We start from the raw sequence: 21,208 nt of genomic DNA, 5'->3' as shown, positions 1-21,208 counted from the left end.
TATATGTATTTTCATCAATTAAAGTATAATTTTTCCTTTAGTTACTTTATTTTATCTCTAATTTAGAAAAAAAAATAATAAGAGTAAAATAATTTTTATTTTTCCTTCTTTTTTTATTTTTCCTTTATTTTCAAACAATAAAAAATAATAATCATAATTTATTTTTCCGTATTTATTTTCTTTTATCTCCCTTTCTCCACATCGAAACAGAGTATTAGGCTGCTCTTATGATGTGGTCGTGTTTTTCGTTCCCTATTTTGCTTTGTCTTGGGTTTTCTTTGGTGATACTGTTGCAAGTCTTGTGGCATAAAGGGGACAATTTTGATTGCAGATTTGCTTCATTTGTGAGGTCCAGAGTTTACATCGATGAAGATTTCGATTGTACCTGAATACTCTAATAACTTAATTGCATGTGTGTTTTTAGTTGTTATGTGTGTTGAAGGTGGGCTCTAGGGATGCTTGAATTTTTAGTCTGGTATGAAATCAATCATCTAATGTGACAACTCATGAGGTGCAATATAAAAGATTGATCCGAAATGTGCAAATAAGACACCAAAGAGACCCATCATCAATGTAGTTCGTTTAATATAGTGTCGATGCAGAACTTTAATGGTTTTCAAAAAATGTCTAACAACTCATCTTGTGGTTTAGTATTGTTTATTGCACCTATTTAACATACCCTTTTGCATGAAAATTCGATGTGGTAATTGATCAACTGGATTTCGATTCAAGCAGGTTATGTGGTTGCACCTCGTTAAAACAAAACAAAAAAAATGAAACTTTGGAATTCCAAAATCGTAGGCTGCAGGGTGTTTAATTTTGAGGCACCATCTCCATTTTAGATGGACAAACAGATAAGATCAACATGCTTTTTAAAAAATATATATATATCAGAGACACAATTTAGAGGGGAAAATATTATTATTAGTATTATTCCATCCTTGATAAGGAAGAATAAAAATTATTGACAATTTTATTTTATTTAAAAAACATTACAAGCTTTATATTGATAATTACTTGAAAAGCTCATTGGACCGTTAGTTAACCAATTTGAGGGGTCTGTTTGACAATTCCACATTGGTCGACCCAAAGTCGAACCCTGTCACAACGGAAGTCCATAGTCACCATCATCCCTTCCTTCACTATCACAGCGCCTATTTTGGGGTTTTCTCTCATCACAGTTGCTGCCGCCACTTCTCCTTTCACTCCCACTAGCTCCGGCCACGAACTTTTTCCAGGATCTATACAATTCGTATGGTTTGATTACTGAATTAAACAATATATGTGTATAACAAAAACAATACATAAATAAATCAAACCAAAAAATAATGCTTAATTAATTAATTAATTAATTAATTAATAATTACCATTGCAATCTGCCATCTCTGCTTCCTTTCTTTCTCTTTCTGTGTGAGGGCAAAGAAGGAGGTAGAGATTGAAATTTATAGAGGATCCGGATTGCTTTCAAGAATCAAAAATTAATCTAATTGCCAATAACAAGCAATGGCCAGCTAGCTAAGCTAGCCGCTATATTTGAAGCTTTTACTTTTTTATAAGTCGGCGATTGGATTTGTAATCAAAATGTCAACCGAACCGTACGTATGTGCGAAGGACTACTATAAACTTCACCCAACAATTTATTATTAAAAAATCAGCTTTTAATAGGTGAAATTATAATTTTAATTTAAACGTTCATGTCAATCTATGGCCCAATCCTCGTCATGTAGGGATGATAGCGCTAGCCCGCTAGTAGCCCATTAATAAACTTAATTAACAAACACAAATACGATAGATTTTTCTTTAAAAATAAAATTTTAATCAATAATATGAGAAATACAGTCAGTTTGATATTATATTATTATTCGAAGTCTTGTAATAACTTTAAAAGCACACAGCTCATTAATTAATCAATCAATATGCGTTATTAAATATCATAATTTTCTATTAATAAAATATTTTTCTTTCTATAAGAAACTTTTAATATGATTAATGATATTGTGATTGTTTCAAAATTATGAAGTTTTACATTCAAAACCTATAATTAAAGTAAACTTCATTTTACTCGCTATTAATATTTTTTTTTTCTTCAAATTTTGTTGTTATTATTCAGTGTAACTACAATTAAATCAAAGATAACATATTATTATTTCTTATTCACTTGACTTCAATTATAAATTTAATACTTTATAATTTTCGTGATATTTTTAATATTAAGGGTGATCATTAATCCAATTTCATTTCTTAAAATAGGAACTTGAGATTAAACTAAATAATATTTTCAAATTGGGCTGAATCATTCAGTTTTTGTATTATTTAAAAAAAAAAGTTCAATTTTGAATTCAAAATAGAATATGACCACGCCTATTTAAATTAAAATTAATTAATAAAGGCAAAATTATTATGAAATTAATTTTTTATGAAAAATTTTCTTCTTTTAATTTATTACATAATTATATACAAGTAAATAGATTGATCTTGCTTCTTACAAACTTGCAGTAGTCCACAATTAGAAAACCACTATGGACATGCATTTTTCTTCTGTAATAGAAGCAGCTAATTATGCTAAACCAACAATTTTTCATCATTCATTCAAGATTAATCATTTACTTCTTTCCTCGAACCTCACCGGAAAGCCACCCTTCATCTTACTGGTGACATGAGAAATAAACACTGGCTCCTCACCATCCTCCGCTGCTGGCACTACCTTATACCTGCTCAGAACTTCAGAAACGACCCTCTTCATTTGCAAGAAGGCCATTTCTTTCCCCAGACAAACCCTTGGCCCAGCTTGAAACACCGGGTAGGTGTAGGGATCTCTCCCAACGAAACTCCATTTGTTCTTCACTCCATCTCCCTCTTGTAGCCACCTCTCTGGCTTGAAATCAGCCCAATCCAGACCCCATAGGGTCTCTAGCCTCCCCATCGCGTATGGATGATATGTGACTCTAGTACCCTTCTTCACCCACGTCCCGTCAGGCAAAACGTCATCGCTAACTGCTATTTTGGTGTCCACAGGAACTGGAGGGTACAACCTCATAGTCTCGCACAAGGAAGCGTGGGTGTATACCATGTCCTTCACTTCTTCGAAAATGGCTACGTTCGATTTCTCCTGTATTTCTTTAAGAATTTCAGTTTCTACATGTTGGTTTTTCGAGATTAACCAGAAAAACCACGTTAAAGCCGCAGATGTGGTGTCACGACCGGCTAATATGAAGCTGATGACAACATCAGTGACGAAGGTCTCGTCGGAAATGCCAGAACTTAAGAATCGCGACAAGAGATCAACTGATTCGAGGGATGAGTTCTGTTTGAGTTCTTCCTTCTTCTCTTTGACGATGTTCATGGCAAAATCGCGTACCTGAGACATGGATTTTTGGAGACGTTTTTCAGATCCAACACGGAAAAGCTTTTTTATTTTCCATATTATAGGGAATGGGCGATTGAGTCTGGCACTGATTATCCTGGTACTCTCTTCGAAAGCTTCTGCGAACTGTGCGGGTGTAAGAGATGGCAACAAATATGCGGGATCATACCCAAAAGCGATTTTGCATATATTGTCAAAAGCAAATCTCTGAAGAATATCTTGCAAATCGAGCACTGTTTTGTTGGCAGCCGCAATGGAGAGGATTGGAATTAAGCGTTGAGAGAGTTCCGTATTGACCACAGTCTCAACAAATTTACGCAGAGACCTGTTGCTGAATTCGTGGCTGGCAACTTGCCTTTGAAATTTCCAGGTGTCACCATCGGCATTGAAGATGCCATTACCAAGGAAATCGAAGAGAGTGTGTCGAGTAAATGAGCCTTTCTGGTAGTGGTGAAAGTTAGTCTTGAGTATGTGTTGCACGTTGGTTGGGTTTCCGGTGAAGATCTGGCGGTGACCCATAGGACGGTGGAGGACAAATGTTGCAGAAGGAATGTTTTGGAGAATATCCGACGTCCATTGAATTCGTCGGTCGAAGTTTGCCTTTATAGCGAAAGAAGAACCGATCAATGGGTAAGATTTTGGGAGGTGAGTAGAGCTAGATTTTTCAGATTTGGAGCTTCCAGTGATAAAGAAAAAGACGAAGAAGAACGAGACAATGAGAAGGAGAAAAGATAATAGAAGCTCGAGCTCAACTGACATGTTAATGGGTGGTGGAGGATGATTTTCTCTTCTGGATGTGTTTTTTTGGGCCAAGGCATGGGGCGTATTTATAAATTGGCAGGGATCTACAAGCTTCGCAAACCGTGGTCATGTTGCTGTTGGAATCTTGTCAATGATATTTCTCCTTAGACCGATGATAGGTGTGAGGCGTCCCTATTCAAGATTAGATACGTCTTAATTTTCCATTTGATGAGATACAATAATAATAACTGATAAAACATCTGATAAAAAATAAAAATGATAAATATGACGTGTGAAATTAAATATATAGATGTGATTATATATATTTTTTAAATTCAAGACAGGTGAATGTAACATTAATATAAATAGAGAGGTTGAAACTTATAATTTATAAATGACTTCAGGATTATTGTGTCTTAAAAAAATATATACCTCAGTTTATATAAATGGATAAATACTCACTCAATGCATAGTTGTGTAATTATATAAGGACAATTTTGAGGACAAAGTATTTTAATACATCCATGTGTTTTTGCAAAAGCATTTAACTAGTCACTATATATAAAGATTCATGCATCTGAGAGTCGGAACAATTTAATTTTAACCTCCGGTCCCCCATGGAAGCTTGCTTTTATCAGGGTAGTCTCTGCTTACATCTTTAATTAACCATCGTAGTTGTTTTCCCATAGCCAATCCTGAATTTGTGGCTTTTTTTTTTTTTTTTTTTTTTTTTAATATAAAATCTTGATAGTTCCAACCGTACTATTGACTTTGGTCTTTATTTAACTGAATTTATGGTAATGGATATCATCATTCACCTATCTACAGAAGTGATTCTTTATAATAATCCTTTGCAAAGATCAACATTAGCACGTTATCAGCTCTTATTGGGTTACAATTTTTAGACTAAGCGTTGTCTGATCTGTTGCATTTCGCCACTTGGTTATGGAATATAAAAGTTCTGATCAGAAAATATAAACAAGTCTCAACAAAACCTTTTTTCTTAATTGAACAATAGAAATTGGGACTAATGATCCAAAATATAAAGAAGTCTCAACAAACCCTGTAATTAATTTTTGTCATTATAGATAAATTTTAAATAATTATTAAATTATCTTGATAAAATTAATTTCAATTGAGATTTGAATTAAGAGGTTATAGTCTTTCCTTGAGATAAATTAGATACTAATAAATTAAAGTTTAACTCAATTCAACTCAATTAAGTCTTTATCTCAAAAATTTAGGATCAGCTATATGAATTCACTTTTTCTACTCTGAACGATTTTAGATTAAATCCTCAAAAAAATATAATACTTCTAACTGGATTAACTGAATGTACGAAAGTATATAAATAAATATTATTTATTAAATATAAATATGTTTAATAAATATAATTTTAATTTTGAATCGTAATTTTTTGTAAATTCATATTTTAAATTTTTTAATATGTTATGCAATGGGAATAATATATATATATATATATTAACTTAATAATAATAAAAATAAGTACAAATATAAAAAATAACTTTTGTACAAGAAAGTAACCGTTGTTATTAAAGTTTCTTTTAATAAAAAAGAGTTTAAATTGATTAATATAAATTTAATTTATGCATTATTTAAAAAATAAATGACTATTAAAATTCTATTTCTCTTGTAGAAAATAAAATTTTTTTTTGAATATTATATGAAAATTTTTATGAAAATATTTTTTATTATTTAATTGTAATATTATTTTTTTAAAAATAATTTATTTTTTTCTTTGATAATAAAAATAATTTACATTGATCGATTTTAAAAAATTTATTGAAAATGTGAAAAATATTTTTAAGCTTAAATTAAAAAAAAAAAAGTTAATTGAAGTCAATAGCTAGGGTCATTGATGACATTGCCAGATCCTTTATTTAATTATTTCTAGAAGGTTGGAAGATGCAAATAAATGCCTTTCAGTTTTTTTTTTTTTAAAAAAAAAAAAAAAGAAGAAATGCCTTTCCGCATGATTGATTTTTTTTTTCCCCTCCTTTTAAAGTGGGACAGGGACAGGCTGTCTCCTTAGGTTTTTTTTTTTTTAATTTTTAATTTTTTATTTTCTCTCTCCTTGTTATGTGAATCCACATGAAATCTAAAGAAAAGCTCTGTATCTGAACATATATGAAATCCAAAGAAATGGAAACAATATGCTTCGCGTACTTTATTTAGCTGTTAATCCGATAGGTATTGTTTATAACTAATTGTCATTAATATATTTTAGTAAAATTATATTTTATTTAATAATAGTATATATATGATATTTTTTATTATTAAAATAAATATAATTATTAATTTATTATATAATAATATATAAAAATTTAAAACATAATTACTTTTAATATATATATATATTATCATATAAAAATAACATTTATACTGGTTAATATATACTATAATATTTTTTTTTTATTTTTATCTGTTAGTTCTTGTAATTTAAATAATTTATTAATATAAACAATTAAATTAAAAAATATAAAAATTTTATAATTAATAAAATTTAAAAGGATCATATAGTGTAAATAAAAAAATAAACTCAAATTAGCTATAATTGTTAGAAAAAACTCCAAAAATAGATCTAATACAAAATATAGTTATTTAAATTTCTATCATTTATCGGTTACAATTTTTATAAGTTAACAAAATAAATTCATTTAACGATTTAGATGTAAACATTTTGTGTATAGACTTATAAAAGTTAATACGCCTTGATAAAATTGACATGATTTTATATTAAAGGAGCGTGTCATTTCACTTAGTGTGTCCATTTCCTAAACATGCATGTGTACATCTATTTTCAATAAAAAAAAAGGAAAATTGTGGAGAAGTGATGTATGCGTGTGTCCGTAGCGAAAAATTTAGAGCAGATCCATTGTCAGTAGGTTGATCTTTCAAAATCTCCTGATTATAAATGAGTGTGTATGTGGACTTATAAAGATTATCGTGCTTAGTAAAATTACCATGATTTTATTAAGAGGCATGTCCCTTCCTTAAATCAGTATGTCTGTCTTCCATAAAAGAAAAAAAAAACAAACACTCCCTACATTTTATTCGTTGTGGGCTTTCAACTGGTATTAACGAATGTGCTACAATAATATAGGCTAAAAAGCTAAGAACTCGCTATAGCTCAATTACAAAAAGGAAAAGGAAAAAAAATTACTAATCCAGGATATAAAAGAAGTTCCTCAAGATTGTTTTCCAGCCATATTCACCATTCTCTTTTACAATTACCAACCCTACTTAAATCACATCCTACAAATTCAGGCGTTAGCACTGTTTAACCTGGAAGCTATTCACATTCATGACTCAGGAAACCATTGCTTTAGCACAGTACACAACAATCAACAAAAGCTATTCACCAAAAACCATATTAATGATGTGGAAACCATTACTTTAGCACCCTTTTCTGTCATGCTGATCAAGACAATTGACAATTTCAATATTGTAGATTGCTAGAAGGATGCATGATGTTTGTGAGTGTTCTGCAGAATATATATAATGTTAAAGGACTTGCTGTTCAATTTCCATACCAAATAATGGTGTCATTATTGATAGCTTTTCTTATCAGTTAACTTGATCTTCCTAAGGATCTTGAGCTGACTTCCTTGAAGACTAATGAGGCTAAATGGACAAAAGATATTAAGAAAGCTAGCTCTTTCTCACACTCTCACACAAATTCGCTTTTCACCCCGAGACTGGCTGTTCTGTGGAATTATGTTCAAGTGGAAATGACAGGACATTACAACAGCGAAATGCACATATGAAATGTTTGATTTCTGCAAGTGCAGATGTCAGACCAATTAATTTTCATAGTCAATAAGCTAACCTCACAATAACGGCTGTATTCTCAAGGAATAAATTGGCGCCTGTTCCTTGTCATAGTTTTTCGCAGTTCTTGTAGCTCCTGAGCTATTTCTTTGACATAATTCAGTCCCTCTTTTCCAGTTTGAAGAGAGTTAAAAGTATGCACAAGGAAGTTCCAATCACTCTCAAGTGCTTCCAGCCTTTCATTGAGGTCTGAGATTTCATTTTCAAGAGTGAACAAATCAATTTTTTTACACTGCTTGGAGAATTTTTGTCCACTGGAAACAGGATGATTTCTTTCATTCCCTGCAATTTGATCTTCATCATTTTGAGCATTGGACTTTTCATGGGCAGGAAGGCTTCCATTAGACACAGCTATATCCTTTTGCAGTGATGAACTATTCTCTTTCGTCTCACCATTTATTTGAGTCTCCTGCTTTTCAAGAGACTCTCCCTTGTTAACTCCTCTCTCTACTGTTTCTTCAGAGTGACCATCAGAAATGTACGTCAAAGCCTCCTGCTGAGAGAATTGACAAAATTTCCTCCCCAAATCCTTCAAACATTTTGAAAGGAATAACTTCTCATCTTCAAATTCTGACCACAAAGGCCTCACATCAATAGAATTTTCCTGGTCATTTGACACCTCCATAAAGATTGAGCTAGGAGGAATATTGACATCATATTTTGCAAAGCTTATGCTAGTATTTTCTGAATTTGGATTTTCCCCCTTCATTCCACAGGTTCCCTCTGCTATGGTCTCCACTGGCTCATCTGGGAAATTTAACCTGAAAAACTCTAAATCTGCTTCCAAATCTTGAATGTCTTTCTCCTTTTCGGCCAAGAGATTATTAGCCTTTTCTAGTGCTTCTACGTCATACTCTGCTTGCTCTTCCATCATTCTCAAGTAATGCAAGGCCTCCATATGGAGTGATGCCTTTTCTTCCTGCAACCTTGTGATCATGGCCATTGCCTGATTTGCTGCAATTGCAGCAGCATTTCTTTCTTCATCTAATTCCTTATACAAAGCATTTATGCACCTTCTATCAAACTCAACTTGTCGCTTTAATCGATCAACAATATTTTCACCTTCAATCTCACTGACAGATGTTGCATCAAGAGATTCAAGACCAGAAGATTCAGTTCTCTCTATTGGGGCTGTGTCCTGAAGCATCTGAACTACATCGGAGCTAGAAGCTTCATTTATCTGCAATTCATCATCATGAACCTGAGTGCTGGGGATTGTCTTGTCTGAAGATAAACCAAGCCCTTGAGCAGAAGTATTTTCTATTGGCAACAACCTTTTGTCTTCATTAACTCTTTCAGGTTCTTTCAGAGTGGGTTCTTTTTCCACAAAACCAGATGCTTCTTCTTCCTTACTGCTTACTATGAACTTGCACACATAACCCTGATTCATGTAAGTTGGATTTATGTAAGGCACTTCATTAACAACCTGATCATTTTTAACATTTCTTCCTGCTGTTGCAGCTACTGACTTCAAAATTTCCCCATGCTTGTTTATGGAAATATTTCTAATGTTGTCTTTTCCAGTGCCAACTGCTGCTAGAAACAATTCCACATTGGAGATATAAGTTAAATATCAAATAGATGTCCACGCACGCACAGAAAACAGGCATGTAGAGAAAGAGATGGAGACTCACACTTCCATTGTAGTGCTTCAAAAGGACCTTCAACAACATTGAATGATGAGGGAGAATCAACAAGAGACATGAGCTCAGATAGTGCAGAAGGATTCGATTTTTCTGATAGAGGAAACTTGAGCTCACACTTCTCTGTTGACACTGCTGCAGAGGCTTCCATCCCATTGGACAAAGGAGGAAAATCATCAAGTGAAATAAGCTCAGGTATAGAAGGATAGGTTTTCTGATCAGCTTGCTGCCAGTTAAGCTCACCAAGACCACGATCTATGTCAGAATCAGACTGAAAACATTTCACATCCTGGGGCTTTCTGACATCAGGCTGCATCTGTGGTTTATAGGAATTATACATCAGCTTATCTGGGGCCACACAATTTGTCGGTGTTTTAGGTAAAATTTCTCTAGCATGCTGAAATTTAGATTCTTCCTTGGGCTCTTTTATTTCAGGAACAATACTACTACCCTCATCATCAGAATAGAAAGGGAATTCTGACTCAGAATCAGAAGCCAATTTTAGCTTCATGTATCCTACATGAGACAAGGGGTCAAAAACAGTTTTCCTAAGACTGCAGGGTGTTGCTGACCCAGAAAATCTCTCCCTCATTTTCTTTAAGCCCTCGTGGTGAGTCAAACAACGTGACAAAGGAATAGTAGGCATTGTCTTCTCACTCCTCAGTGATTTTAGCAGAAGTAGTTTGTCAACATTTGGTCTTGATCTCCAAGGCTTATTGCAACATGAGCACAACCGCACACCCATAGAACCAGAAACAATTTCCCTGTTCGGCAATGAACTTTGGGAACCATAAGCGCTAAGATCGTACCCAAATTTACCCACCAGTAGCCTGTGCATTTCTGGGTTTGATTTGGTTTTCATGGCAAATGACAAGAGACATTCCTCACACATGCCACGGCCATCTGCGAGCTTGCCATGAATACAACATGAAAACAAGGATGATATTTCTGATCTATGGTTGCTGCACAGTAGATTGCGATAAAAGCCTGGTTTTTCATTGCCCAATAAATGATCAAGCCTGGAACACAAAATGCAAGGTATTTGCAGCTTGCAGTGGCGTGCAAATTTCGTCAGCAGATATGAGAATATAGCATCAAGAAGCAGCAAAAAATTCAGAAGCAATTCACAAGCTGCAAATTTTAGAACAGTCATAAAACCCTGCAAGTTCTTCTGTACTTTAACAAATGAAGTACCATTTTCAGCCATTCCAGCCAGAATCATTTTAGAATTGCAAGAGATTCTGAGCTGGGTGAATATAGTAAAGTTTCATTTGGTCAATAAAATACATATGCCAATCATCCAAGTGTAAATTTGAGGTTCCCATCTTGAATTAAATTGAGTAAGCAACAACCACCCCCTGATACAAGAAAAAGATCAATCAATATTGGAACAGCCAATTATAAATAAATCTACAATAATTCTTTTAAAAAATATTTTTTTATAAAAAAAAGAGAAAAAGATGAAGAAGAAAAGAAGAAATCACAAACTCTGTAAATGGTGGAGACTTCACCCATAAATGATTTAAAACAAAGCCAATAAAGAATGTCTCTTTTCTTTGCTTTTTCCCCTTCTTCCTTAACTAAAATCAAAATAAAAACTATAAACCGCTGAAGATCATAAATAGAATGATGTCCTCATAAATAAGCTTAGTTTGAGTCAAATGCTTAAACCCCACAAACTGAGAAAAGCCAAGCTCTAAATACGAACCAAACAAAAAGGCACCCAACCAAATTGTAATAATCTAACAAACTAACAAACAACAACTGGTAATAACAGTTCTAATTAAGACCAGAAAGCTAGCAGCCAACCAAACTGCACAATATAAAGCTAGAAGCAACTAACAACAACAAAACAATAAATTGAATGCACAATCAAAACAATTAATTTTAGAGAAAGCAAACCCAGATTCAGTTTTAAAATTGCAAGCTATGTGGTCCAGAAAAAAAAAAACCCTATTTAATTGTGAATTGCACTAATTAGGAGATAAATAGAAACAGAGGCATGACATTCAAGATCGCAGTTTTTCCGGGTTAAAAACCACAAATATCGATAAATTAATAATGGGTAAAACCATGAATATGGACTAAAGGCAAAAGAGTAAGTATCAAGTGCAATGTACATTGCCATCACAATAAAGATTCACATAAAAGGGACACAACACATGGATTTCAATAATGTGCAAGGGAACAAAAAAAAAAAAGAGAGGTGGGGAAGAAGTGTACCTGGTTGACGAATGACGATGAATTTAAAGAAGAAGATGGTGACGATAATTGCAGGTTGTTGCAGATAAATTAATGATGAAAATTATTAAGAATTATTACAGGAAAGAAGAATATGAGAAAAATAAAAAAAAATAAAAAAAATAAAAAAAAAAAAAGAGGAAGGAAAAATATGATGGAAATTACGAGTACATCCTTGACCTAGAAATGGAGTGACCGTTGAAAATGGAAATTAACTGTCTTTGTATTTGTTTGGCTAGCAAATAAAAGAAATGCTTCAGAATAAGCAGAGATGCACTCCAGTTTGCACCACCAAAATAGCTTGGATAAATTTTGACAATAAATTTTGACAATTATCTCTAAACTTATCTAGTTATAATATTACAGTCTTTTAATTTAAAATGTAATATAAAACTCCATCAATTTTTAAAATTTGCACAATAAATCCCTCTAACCTTCAATTACCAGTTTTTCAGTCAAACGCTGACAGTTCTAGCATTGAGTTTAGTTAGTATTTCTTTTTTCTCTCTCAAGCCATGTATAAATTGAATTCTTTTTCTCCGTATGGACAGAATAATTTTTCATGCGTAACGAGAATAATTTTATATTTTGCATAAGAGATGAGAGAGAAATATTAATTTTATACTTTGCATAATTTTATACCATGCGGGAGCTATTTACATCAATTTATAACTGAAAAATCAGTAATTGAAAGTCAGTAAGATTTTACCGTGTAAAATTTAAAAGTTCAGGGGATTTTATGTTACATTTTAAAGTTAAAGAATTATAATATTATAACTATAAAAATTCAGAGACAGTTATTGAAATTTATCCAAATAGTTCTGCAAATAGGTTTCCTCAATCTCATAATCATTTATTATTATTATTATTATTATGGTTTCCTAATCAATCAAAGAATTCATATTCTTTTCCTGTCAATGGATTCATATGCCCCATTCTAATTATTCAATTTTCTCTTTCTTTGTGATATTTGTTTCTTAAATTTCAATACTTTATATTACAAATGAACTATCATGAATTTAGTTGAAAAAAAAAATTATCGTCCTATTGTATTTTAATATATTAATTTTTTGAATTAATTTATTTTAAATAGCATTCAAATTCATGATTCCACATTTCAAAAGATGAATCTAACGATATTAAAATAAAATTCATTAATAAGATATCAAAATTTCAAAGTTTAAAAAATTCAATTAAAAAAAATAGATAAAATTTAATTATTTTAGAATTATTTTGATTTGTAAATATTTATAAAATTTTAATAAATTTATTTAGTAGGATTAATCAATGCATATCATGAACTAATATTGTTATGCAACGAGGAAGCCCATTCTTCATATCTAAACTAAAATCAAGTCCATGGGCCTACTTGATCGCTATATCTCAGTAGACGAGCATATTCCCCTCTCCTCCATCTTCTTCATCTTTCCCTCCTCTTCTTTCAGCAAAACTATTACCTTCTTTTTTCTCAATTCACATTACACTAATCTTAGATTTTGTCTGAAAAGAAAAATTTCATATCTTTGGGATCTTCGCCTTTTGTACTGCGGAAGAGATTCATGAAGGGCTTCTTTCGACCTTTAACTGTAAGACTCTTTTGGACTGCATATTTCAGTCTGTTGCTGGTTTATAATATTTTTCGTGACCCATTTGTGATGATGATGATGATGATGGTGAGGTGGGTTTATATCGTAGAGGCTTGGAGCTCTTAGAGCCTATGCGGCATCGTTTAGTAGATCAAAGCTGCGGCTTGAAGGGGTTAAGGATGTTATTGCTGTTGCTTCTGGTAAAGGCGGCGTGGGCAAGTCCACCACTGCTGGTAGTTTTTCACTTCTTTTCTCGTTTGATAGTGGGTTTTGGTCATTGACTTTTATGCTTGACGTATTTAAAACCTTTTTTTTTTTTGGCTCAAGATCAAAACCAATTTCTACACTCAGTTGGTTCTATAACATTTCGTGTGGAGAAGGTAGTATTTGGATTTGGAAGATTAATTTTTTACTGTAAGCTCTTTCTGGGAGATGTTTAAAGGAGGAATTGAAATTAACTTAAGTTGTGAGTGATCAAACTACACAAGGTTACCAAATGATTCTCTGCATGCAAATGCATGTAATAATTTATAATTTGCTATGTCAAATTGCCTTGTCTTTGTGTAGAACATCAAAAAAGCACCTGCCATTTCCCCGTTCCTTATTACTAATGATTTTTCTCTTGTATACGTACTGGTTGATTTTGCAGTTAATTTGGCTGTTGCCCTTGCTAACAAGTGCCATCTGAAAGTGGGTTTGCTTGATGCTGATGTTTATGGGCCATCTGTTCCAACGATGATGAAGATCAGCAAAAAGCCAGATGTCACTGAAGGTAATAATTCAATTCTCTGAGGTGCTTTAAAAGGTAAGTTGTTGAATGAGAGAAGTTCTCTAAATCTATATTAATCAGTTGAATCTATTTATTGTCACTGCAATAGTTAGGACAGTAGGGAATTGGTTGAGCCACTTTTAAATCATATCCTAACTCCGGAGGATTTCACACTTAGGTATTTTCATTTTCGCTACTGGCTTACATTAGCACTAATTTGATCCAAACTCTTCCTTCATCTCACTCTTCCCCCTCACCACACAAACAACCCACACACACCCCCCCACCCCCGCCCCCCCCCCTTTTTCTTTCTTTCTTTCTCTCTTCATGTCTACCTGCATAGCAGATACAGACATTGGAGAATGGATTTATATTTCTGTAATTTCTTATACTTCTGGTGGTTCCCCTATTGGTTGAAAGTTTTTTGAATTTAACATCCACTGGGAACTTGATCTGATATACAATCACGCCCAAAAATATTGTAAAAATTTCTATCGGCCATGAGTATGCCTTCTTGAGCAACAGTTAGAACTTACTACTTTTTCTTCCTCTCTGGTGCAGATGCAAAGATGATACCAATTGAAAATTATGGAGTTAGGTGTATGTCAATGGGATTTCTTGTGGAGAATGATGCCCCTATTGTGTGGAGAGGTCCCATGGTATGCCATCTCCTTCACAGTGCTTTTGCATAAGTATTGGAACATTTTTCCAGACCGTTACAATGATTTACATAAGCATAATAAATTTATAATTATTTTCAAACTCTAGTAAGTAGTGCCTTTCTTCACTTATAGTGCAAAACACTGTGTTAACATTGACAGTGATGAAAAATAGAGATCTATAGATAATTACTCGTGTAATATCATAGTGCTTTGCTTTTGTATAACTTTTCTACTGCTTTATTTGAGAAGTTTCGTTAACCTTTTTTCTTTTCAAAGGTGATGAGTGCTCTTGAGAAAATGCTGAGGGGAGTTGATTGGGGAAATCTTGACATACTTGTGGTGGATATGCCCCCTGGTACTGGTGATGCTCAGATAACTATGAGTCAAAATCTGCAATTATCAGGTGTCTGAATTTTGTTCTCCATCATACTTGACATTACATTCTATTAAACATACTTGAAATTGCTTCTATACAATCTTTTGTTAGCAAAAAATTTGGGGGTTGGGAGGTGTCTAAGGATAATATTTTCCATTAATGAATATATGAAGTATTATATGAATCATCATTCTGTCAATTTGATTATGAAGGTGATATTATGCCGTTACTGCTAGCCTTTTATCTGAATTTATGGTGCTAAGTTTGTGTCTGTTGGCACACTGTTTATATTTCTGCACTTATATTTTGTTCTTGGCCTCCTGTTTGATGATTTCCTGGACATGGCAACAGGCCTGTTCTGACACTGTAGGCTGCAGGAAATAAATTCCAATATGTTTTTCGCATCTGCAATGATTTTGGAAGACTGAATATATCTTTGGGGCTTTTTTATTTTGATTTTTGTGGACTCTTATTTCAGAGCAACTCTTGTAAATTTTTCTCTTTTATAATAAGTAAAAAGATTGTAATGATCACAAAATTGTTTTCCTTTTTTCCTTATGTTACACAATGCCCTATTCCTTGGGGGTATATTAACCAAAAAGGAGAAAAAAGAAAGTGGAGAGAAGATTTTAATTGTTTTTCTAATTTTATTGCCTACGAGTAACTTAGCTTCTTATATTTAAGTTTGTAACTAATCATTGTTGATTTGCTGGCAGGTGCTATTATTGTCTCAACTCCACAAGATGTTGCATTAATAGATGCTCGTAGAGGAGTTAAAATGTTCTCAAAAGTTCAAGTTCCTGTATGCTGATTTCTTTTCCAAGTTCTGAAAGATTTCAATTTCCTCAAATAACTTGGCTTAAATCAGAAAGATTATGCTGGATGACACATGAATGCTTGATTGGCAGTATATTGTTCTTGGTTAATTTACCCCACTAATTACTGTTATGGATAATCATTTTATATGCTTCCTGATATATATATATATATATATATATATATATATATATCACAAAAGAAAATAGTTTAAATTCTCATTGTCAGAAGGCATTATGCATTGAACTAATTTGTTGGCATGCATGTTTAGACATGTGGGCATGTAGAGGTGCATGGATGTTTCTCGTCATGCATTTATTTACATGCATGAAGCAGTTTCCACATGCATTTATTTACAGGAAAATGTTCGCCCCTTTATCTTATGCTTGGCTCTCCTACTAGTCATGGAAATGGTTGAAATTTTTATTTCAAAATTTTGGCCCCTTTACTTGAATTGAAATGAAAGCTGCCATTAATAATTCTATTGGTGAACATTCTGATTGCTTTGCAGATTTTGGGATTTGTAGAGAACATGAGCTGCTTCAAGTGTCCACATTGTGGTGAACCTTCTTTCATTTTTGGGGAAGGAGGAACCCGAAAGACAGCTGCTTCAATGGGTTATAATTTTATTGGTGAGGTATGCTAAATATTTTGAGCAGCTTCAAGAATCATCATTGTGGTGAATCTTTCATTCATGGGAAACTAGGAACTCTAATTGTTCTTGTTATTATTCTTGTTGTAAGATGCATCTTCAGTTAGGTGCATTCCAAACTCAAGCTGCCTTCAAATATTGAAGGCAATGCAATTGAAGTGTATGAGCGAAATATGAATAGGTTAGTTTACCATGATTAAACATTAATGCGTTTCATATTTCAGATACCATTAGAAGTGGAGATCAGAAAAAGTGGCGATGAAGGTGTCCCAATAACAATATCATCACCTGACTCTGTAGTCTCCAAGGCATATGGCGATGCAGCACAAAATCTTGTTAAGAGACTTGAGGAATTGGCAAAGGAACAAATTCTTCAACCAGAGATTAATCTATGATGAAATGGTGCTGCTTGGTGAATGGTTGCCTTAAATATCATAAGATGGTCATGTTAACCAGTATACTTGGTCATGCTTTTGTAATTGCACTAGGTACCAAAATGGTATGTTATGAATGCCAATTTGATTCATTTATCCTTTTCACTGTTTGAAGAAGAAATTAATGTATTCTAGGCATGATTAGATTGGAAGTACACTCAGTAGGTAGCAACTTTGATAAAGTTGAAATTGGGACTGTTTTGCACTAGATGGACTGCAAATTGCCAACTAGGGATGCAATGGTTTTGCCGAAGGATGAGTTTGTTAATCAAATAATGACCGTTTGTTGTAATCACTTCAAATGTTTAGCCGCAATATGGCATATATTTGCTTTCTCCCTTTTTTTCTTTGTGGTTATATCACTGATAGTGAATTTGTAGTTAATATTGGGGACATTAATTTGATAATTACTGAAAACTAGATTGTGATGAGTTATAGGAGAAAACCTTGTGTTTGGCCAAAAGCTGCATCTGCATGCAAGTTTGCAATATCCTTGTGGGAGCTGAAGGTGTTTGGAGGCTCCAGTCTGTCAACAAAGTAAGCAGGCTAAATGAGAATGAGATAATGTATGAGAAAGTTTAATGCTAATATTCATTTCACATTTGGGGTGAACGTATGTGCCGTGAGCTCTTAACTGATTAAACATAAAACCTGAAATTCTGTGTGTATTCTCTTGTTTAGCACGATGTTGATTGTGTGGTGTTGAGTTCATTTCAACAAAAGGAGTAATGCACCATTCTTTTTCAACGGTTGGGAGGAAGAAAGGAAACTGGAATCTGTGACTTCTGGACGCGCCACATGAACCCCTCAAACTGGATTATGATTTATCATTTATCTTTCTTTTTAAAGTTTTACAGCACTGCTATTGGTCAATGCGAGCTCAATTAGAGATTTTTTAAAATCAAAGTATATTTTACTTTGTGAAAATAAAATAATTATAGAAGATATTTGATAAAAAAAAATATAATGAATTTTATTTATTTATTTTATTTTTCTATATTAAAACTTTTTAAAAAGAAATAATTTAGAATTTGAACCCTAATTATAATGATCTAATTTCCAAAGTTAAAAAAAATTTCAATTCGTTGTCCTATGCTCAACTTGCAAGAATCCAAATCCCAACGCACCTATGGCTTGCCCATCATTTCCCAATATCTACCATCTAAACAAGTATTTATATTTAAAGAAGGAGAATTTATTTTTTAATTCTGTATTTTGTATTCTTACTCTCAATTTCCTTTCCTTCCACACTCCCTTCGCCTCCACTTTCTCTCTATGCATCAACTCACCATATCCCTCCATTCTCCTTCCACTCACTCACTAATCCTCCCCATTTCAATCCCCAACCGGCCTCATTCCAACTTCGCCTCCTCCGGAATCCAACTTTCTCTGCCCAACTACTACTCTACCTCTCTCGCCTCCCAAAACGGCCTCATTCACGATTGGAAATTGCGCAGTCTTGGACTCAAAAACATCGATGTCGCCACCCTCGGTAATCTCTGCGTCGATATTGTTCTTAATGTTCTCAAATTGCCGCCTCGTTCGCTGGAGGCTCGCAAGGCTTATCTGGAACAGTTATCCGCTTCCCCACCTGATAAGGTCTGCTCTTTTTTTGCTTCTCCGAATTATGCTCCTATCGATTTGATCATCTTCCTTTAGTATCTTCTTTTTTTGAAGCTTTGTTTTTATGAACTAAATAATTGAATTATTTAATGTAATCGAGACTCTGTTTCAATTTTGATCCGGTTATCTTTTACAACCCAGAATGCAGAGGAAATGAAGAAGAAAATGGTGATAATATCAGAATAGTAAGAATAATTAAGATATGCATGGTACAATAATTAAAGGGTTTGGATTAGATTTCATATTCTATCCACGATTTCACCCTCTGCATGGTTATTATTTTGTTTGATATATGTACAATTCTCTGATTAATAGATGTAAATATTTTAGAAAATGCAATCCTTTTAAAGATCAAATGAAATATAAATACTTGTATTTCATAAAATTTTTAGTGTTCTAACCTTTTATATCAGCTGTTAATTTGTTCGGTCGATTATATGTCTTTTCGCATAGCAATACTGGGAAGCTGGTGGAAACTGCAATGTGGCCATAGCAGCTGCAAGGCTAGGACTCTCTTGTGCCACAATCGGTCACGTGGGCAATGAAATTTATGGAAATTTCCTCCTAGACGTGCTTCGTGATGAACGGATTAGCGTGGTTGGGATCAGTGAAGATATTGATGTCACTGACAGTACCTCGTATGAGACACTTTTATGCTGGGTTCTCGTGGACCCTTTGCAAAGGCATGGCTTTTGTAGATAAATTACTCGGTCTATTTTTCCAGCCTGCGCTGAACAGCTTGTGCCCACCACGGGAATGTCGTTATTTTTGTGTATTATTGAATTCATTATTTCTTTGTCATGGTCTAACTTGTAGGATCATGAGTTTTATGTAACTTTTGTTTCTTCAGTCGAGCTGATTTTAGTAATGAGCCTGCATTTAGCTGGTTGAGCAAGTTATCAGCAGAGGTAAAGATGGCTATTAAACAGTCAAAGGTCCTGTTCTGTAATGGTTTTGGCTTTGATGAGCTCTCCCCCAGTTTGATGGTCTCAGTTCTAGATTATGCTGTTGAAGTTGGGACATCTGTTTTCTTTGATCCTGGACCACGTGGAAGGAGTCTTTCTACTGGAACACCTGAAGAACAAAAAACATTTCACCATTTCTTGAAGATGAGTGATGTTCTTCTTCTAACATCTGATGAGGTTTGGGCTAACATTACCTTCAGCTTCTCTCAAAATTTCATCATTCTATCTAATATCAAAACTCGTTTGTGTTTTGAAAACAACTCCAAAATTAAGAAACTGTAGTGCAAAAGAAAACATTAACTTACATTGTTGATTTTAAGTGTTTTGGTGTTTTATTTTTTCATTTGAGATGTGTAGAGGAAAAACTAAATTGGTTCTACTTTCATTATTGCAGTATTGTTCATGACTGATGTATCAGTGGTGCAACATTGTACCGTCCAGGGGAGGGGCACGTGAAATGGAAAAATGATTTCTAGCCCATTGTTAGCCTAGAACAGAATTATAACTGAACAACTACACACCACCAATGTGGTAGTAGATTAACTAGAGTTGCTGCCACATATTTGTTATCATATATTATTTTATCATGTTCATTTAACTCTCCCTTCACTACTTTAGAAATGCTCCCATCTGCAAATTTTGAATTGACAAGTAGTTTTCTTGCTGTTGATCGGACTTAGTTCATTACTTCATTTTAATTAATCTCCCAGTCTGAGTCTTTGACTGGCATAGGAGACCCACTGTTAGCAGGGCAGGAGTTGCTTAGGAGTGGCATTCGTACGAAATGGGTGATTGTGAAGATGGGTTATAGGGGTTCAATTCTAGTCACCATGTCAAGTATTTCTTGTGCACCTGCATTCAAGGTATGATGTTTCTATAATTTTCCTTTTACTTGTTTGAAGTAATAATTCTATTATGTATGAGCCATTTTGTTATAGTGTGTTAATGAGGATGTTATTTTTGAATGTGTTCTTCGTGTTTAATTCAAGCCATGCTGCATACATGTTGCTTGCATGACATCACCAAATGCATTTTAGTTACAAAACTTGAAAAAGAAAGCACAAGAGTATTGCGTGCTTTGAATTTGCTTCTTCCCTACTTTTTCTTTCTGTAGTTTTTTTCTTCCCCTTTCTTAACCTGTTTTTGCATAAAACTTCCAGATTTAGCTTTTATATTAATGCAAAGGGCACCTTCCTTTACTTTCTTTTAATTTAATTTTGCTCTCCATCATTAAATATCAGAAAGTTAAAATAGAAATTAATTGGTATTTTGTCATGTGCTCAGGTGGATGTCATTGACACTGTTGGGTGTGGAGATAGTTTTGTAGCCGCTATTGCATATGGTTTCATACATAACATGCCTTTGGTAAATACGTTAACAATTGCAAATGCAGTGGGTGCTGCAACTGCCATGGGTTGTGGAGCTGGTCGAAATGTAGCAACCTTGGAGAAAGTAATAGAACTCGTGAGAGCATCAAATCTCAA

At 33.6% G+C, this 21,208-nt stretch overlaps 3 protein-coding genes and 1 pseudogene across 6 annotated transcripts; 2 read left to right on the top strand and 2 right to left on the bottom strand.

The window, feature by feature from the left end:
- Nucleotides 1-902: 902 nt before the first annotated feature.
- LOC110662303 (cytochrome P450 94A2) lies at nt 903-4,274 on the bottom strand. The gene is made up of 2 exons (XM_021821238.2): nt 2,608-4,274; nt 903-1,241 (listed from the first exon to the last, which is right to left on the bottom strand). Exons 1-2 carry the CDS (start codon nt 4,121-4,123, stop codon nt 1,042-1,044), a joined length of 1,716 nt encoding a protein of 571 aa, XP_021676930.2. The 5' UTR covers nt 4,124-4,274; the 3' UTR covers nt 903-1,041.
- Nucleotides 4,275-7,270: 2,996 nt separating this feature from the next.
- Nucleotides 7,271-11,954, bottom strand: LOC110662302 (myosin-binding protein 2). 4 transcript variants are annotated; one of them, XM_058152773.1, is made up of 3 exons: nt 11,824-11,954; nt 9,592-10,958; nt 7,271-9,490 (listed from the first exon to the last, which is right to left on the bottom strand). In XM_058152773.1, the coding sequence occupies exons 2-3, from the start codon at nt 10,820-10,822 to the stop codon at nt 7,977-7,979; spliced, it is 2,745 nt and encodes a 914-aa protein (XP_058008756.1). In that variant the 5' UTR covers nt 10,823-10,958; nt 11,824-11,954; the 3' UTR covers nt 7,271-7,976. The 4 variants fall into 4 exon arrangements, with proteins under 4 accessions (XP_058008756.1, XP_058008755.1, XP_058008757.1 ...); XM_058152772.1 differs by lacking the exon at nt 11,824-11,954 and adding an exon at nt 11,089-11,797; XM_058152774.1 differs by lacking the exon at nt 11,824-11,954 and adding an exon at nt 11,112-11,797.
- A 1,281-nt stretch (nt 11,955-13,235) lies between these two features.
- Nucleotides 13,236-17,471, top strand: LOC110662301 (iron-sulfur protein required for NADH dehydrogenase, mitochondrial). The gene is made up of 8 exons (XM_021821232.2): nt 13,236-13,427; nt 13,537-13,660; nt 14,077-14,199; nt 14,758-14,855; nt 15,135-15,261; nt 15,951-16,036; nt 16,562-16,687; nt 16,927-17,471. Exons 1-8 carry the CDS (start codon nt 13,401-13,403, stop codon nt 17,095-17,097), a joined length of 882 nt encoding a protein of 293 aa, XP_021676924.1. The 5' UTR covers nt 13,236-13,400; the 3' UTR covers nt 17,098-17,471.
- Nucleotides 17,472-18,227: 756 nt separating this feature from the next.
- On the top strand, nt 18,228-21,203 carry LOC131182799 (fructokinase-1-like; annotated as a pseudogene).
- Nucleotides 21,204-21,208: the final 5 nt, after the last annotated feature.

This window comes from Hevea brasiliensis, chromosome 9, assembly GCF_030052815.1.
Source record: "Hevea brasiliensis isolate MT/VB/25A 57/8 chromosome 9, ASM3005281v1, whole genome shotgun sequence".
In the NCBI taxonomy this organism is placed as follows: domain Eukaryota; kingdom Viridiplantae; phylum Streptophyta; class Magnoliopsida; order Malpighiales; family Euphorbiaceae; genus Hevea; species Hevea brasiliensis.
Note: the sequence above shows the minus strand (reverse complement) of the source record. Positions and strands in the feature narration are given on the sequence as shown.

Bases quoted from the DNA above. Each gene is read 5' to 3' on its own strand.
- LOC110662301 (XM_021821232.2), top strand. From the start codon at position 13,401: ATGAAGGGCTTCTTTCGACCTTTAACT. The intron at 13,428-13,536 runs GTAAGACTCTTT...TTTATATCGTAG, and splicing joins GCTTCTTTCGACCTTTAACT to AGGCTTGGAGCTCTTAGAGC. The intron at 13,661-14,076 runs GTAGTTTTTCAC...TTGATTTTGCAG, and splicing joins GGGCAAGTCCACCACTGCTG to TTAATTTGGCTGTTGCCCTT.
- LOC110662303 (XM_021821238.2), bottom strand. From the start codon at position 4,123: ATGTCAGTTGAGCTCGAGCTTCTATTATCTTTTCTCCTTCTCATTGTC. The intron at 1,242-2,607 runs GTAAATGATTAA...CGAATTGTATAG, and splicing joins GGTGAGGTTCGAGGAAAGAA to ATCCTGGAAAAAGTTCGTGG.
- LOC110662302 (XM_058152773.1), bottom strand. From the start codon at position 10,822: ATGATTCTGGCTGGAATGGCTGAAAATGGTACTTCATTTGTTAAAGTA. The intron at 9,491-9,591 runs GTGAGTCTCCAT...TGTTTCTAGCAG, and splicing joins TGAAGCACTACAATGGAAGT to CAGTTGGCACTGGAAAAGAC.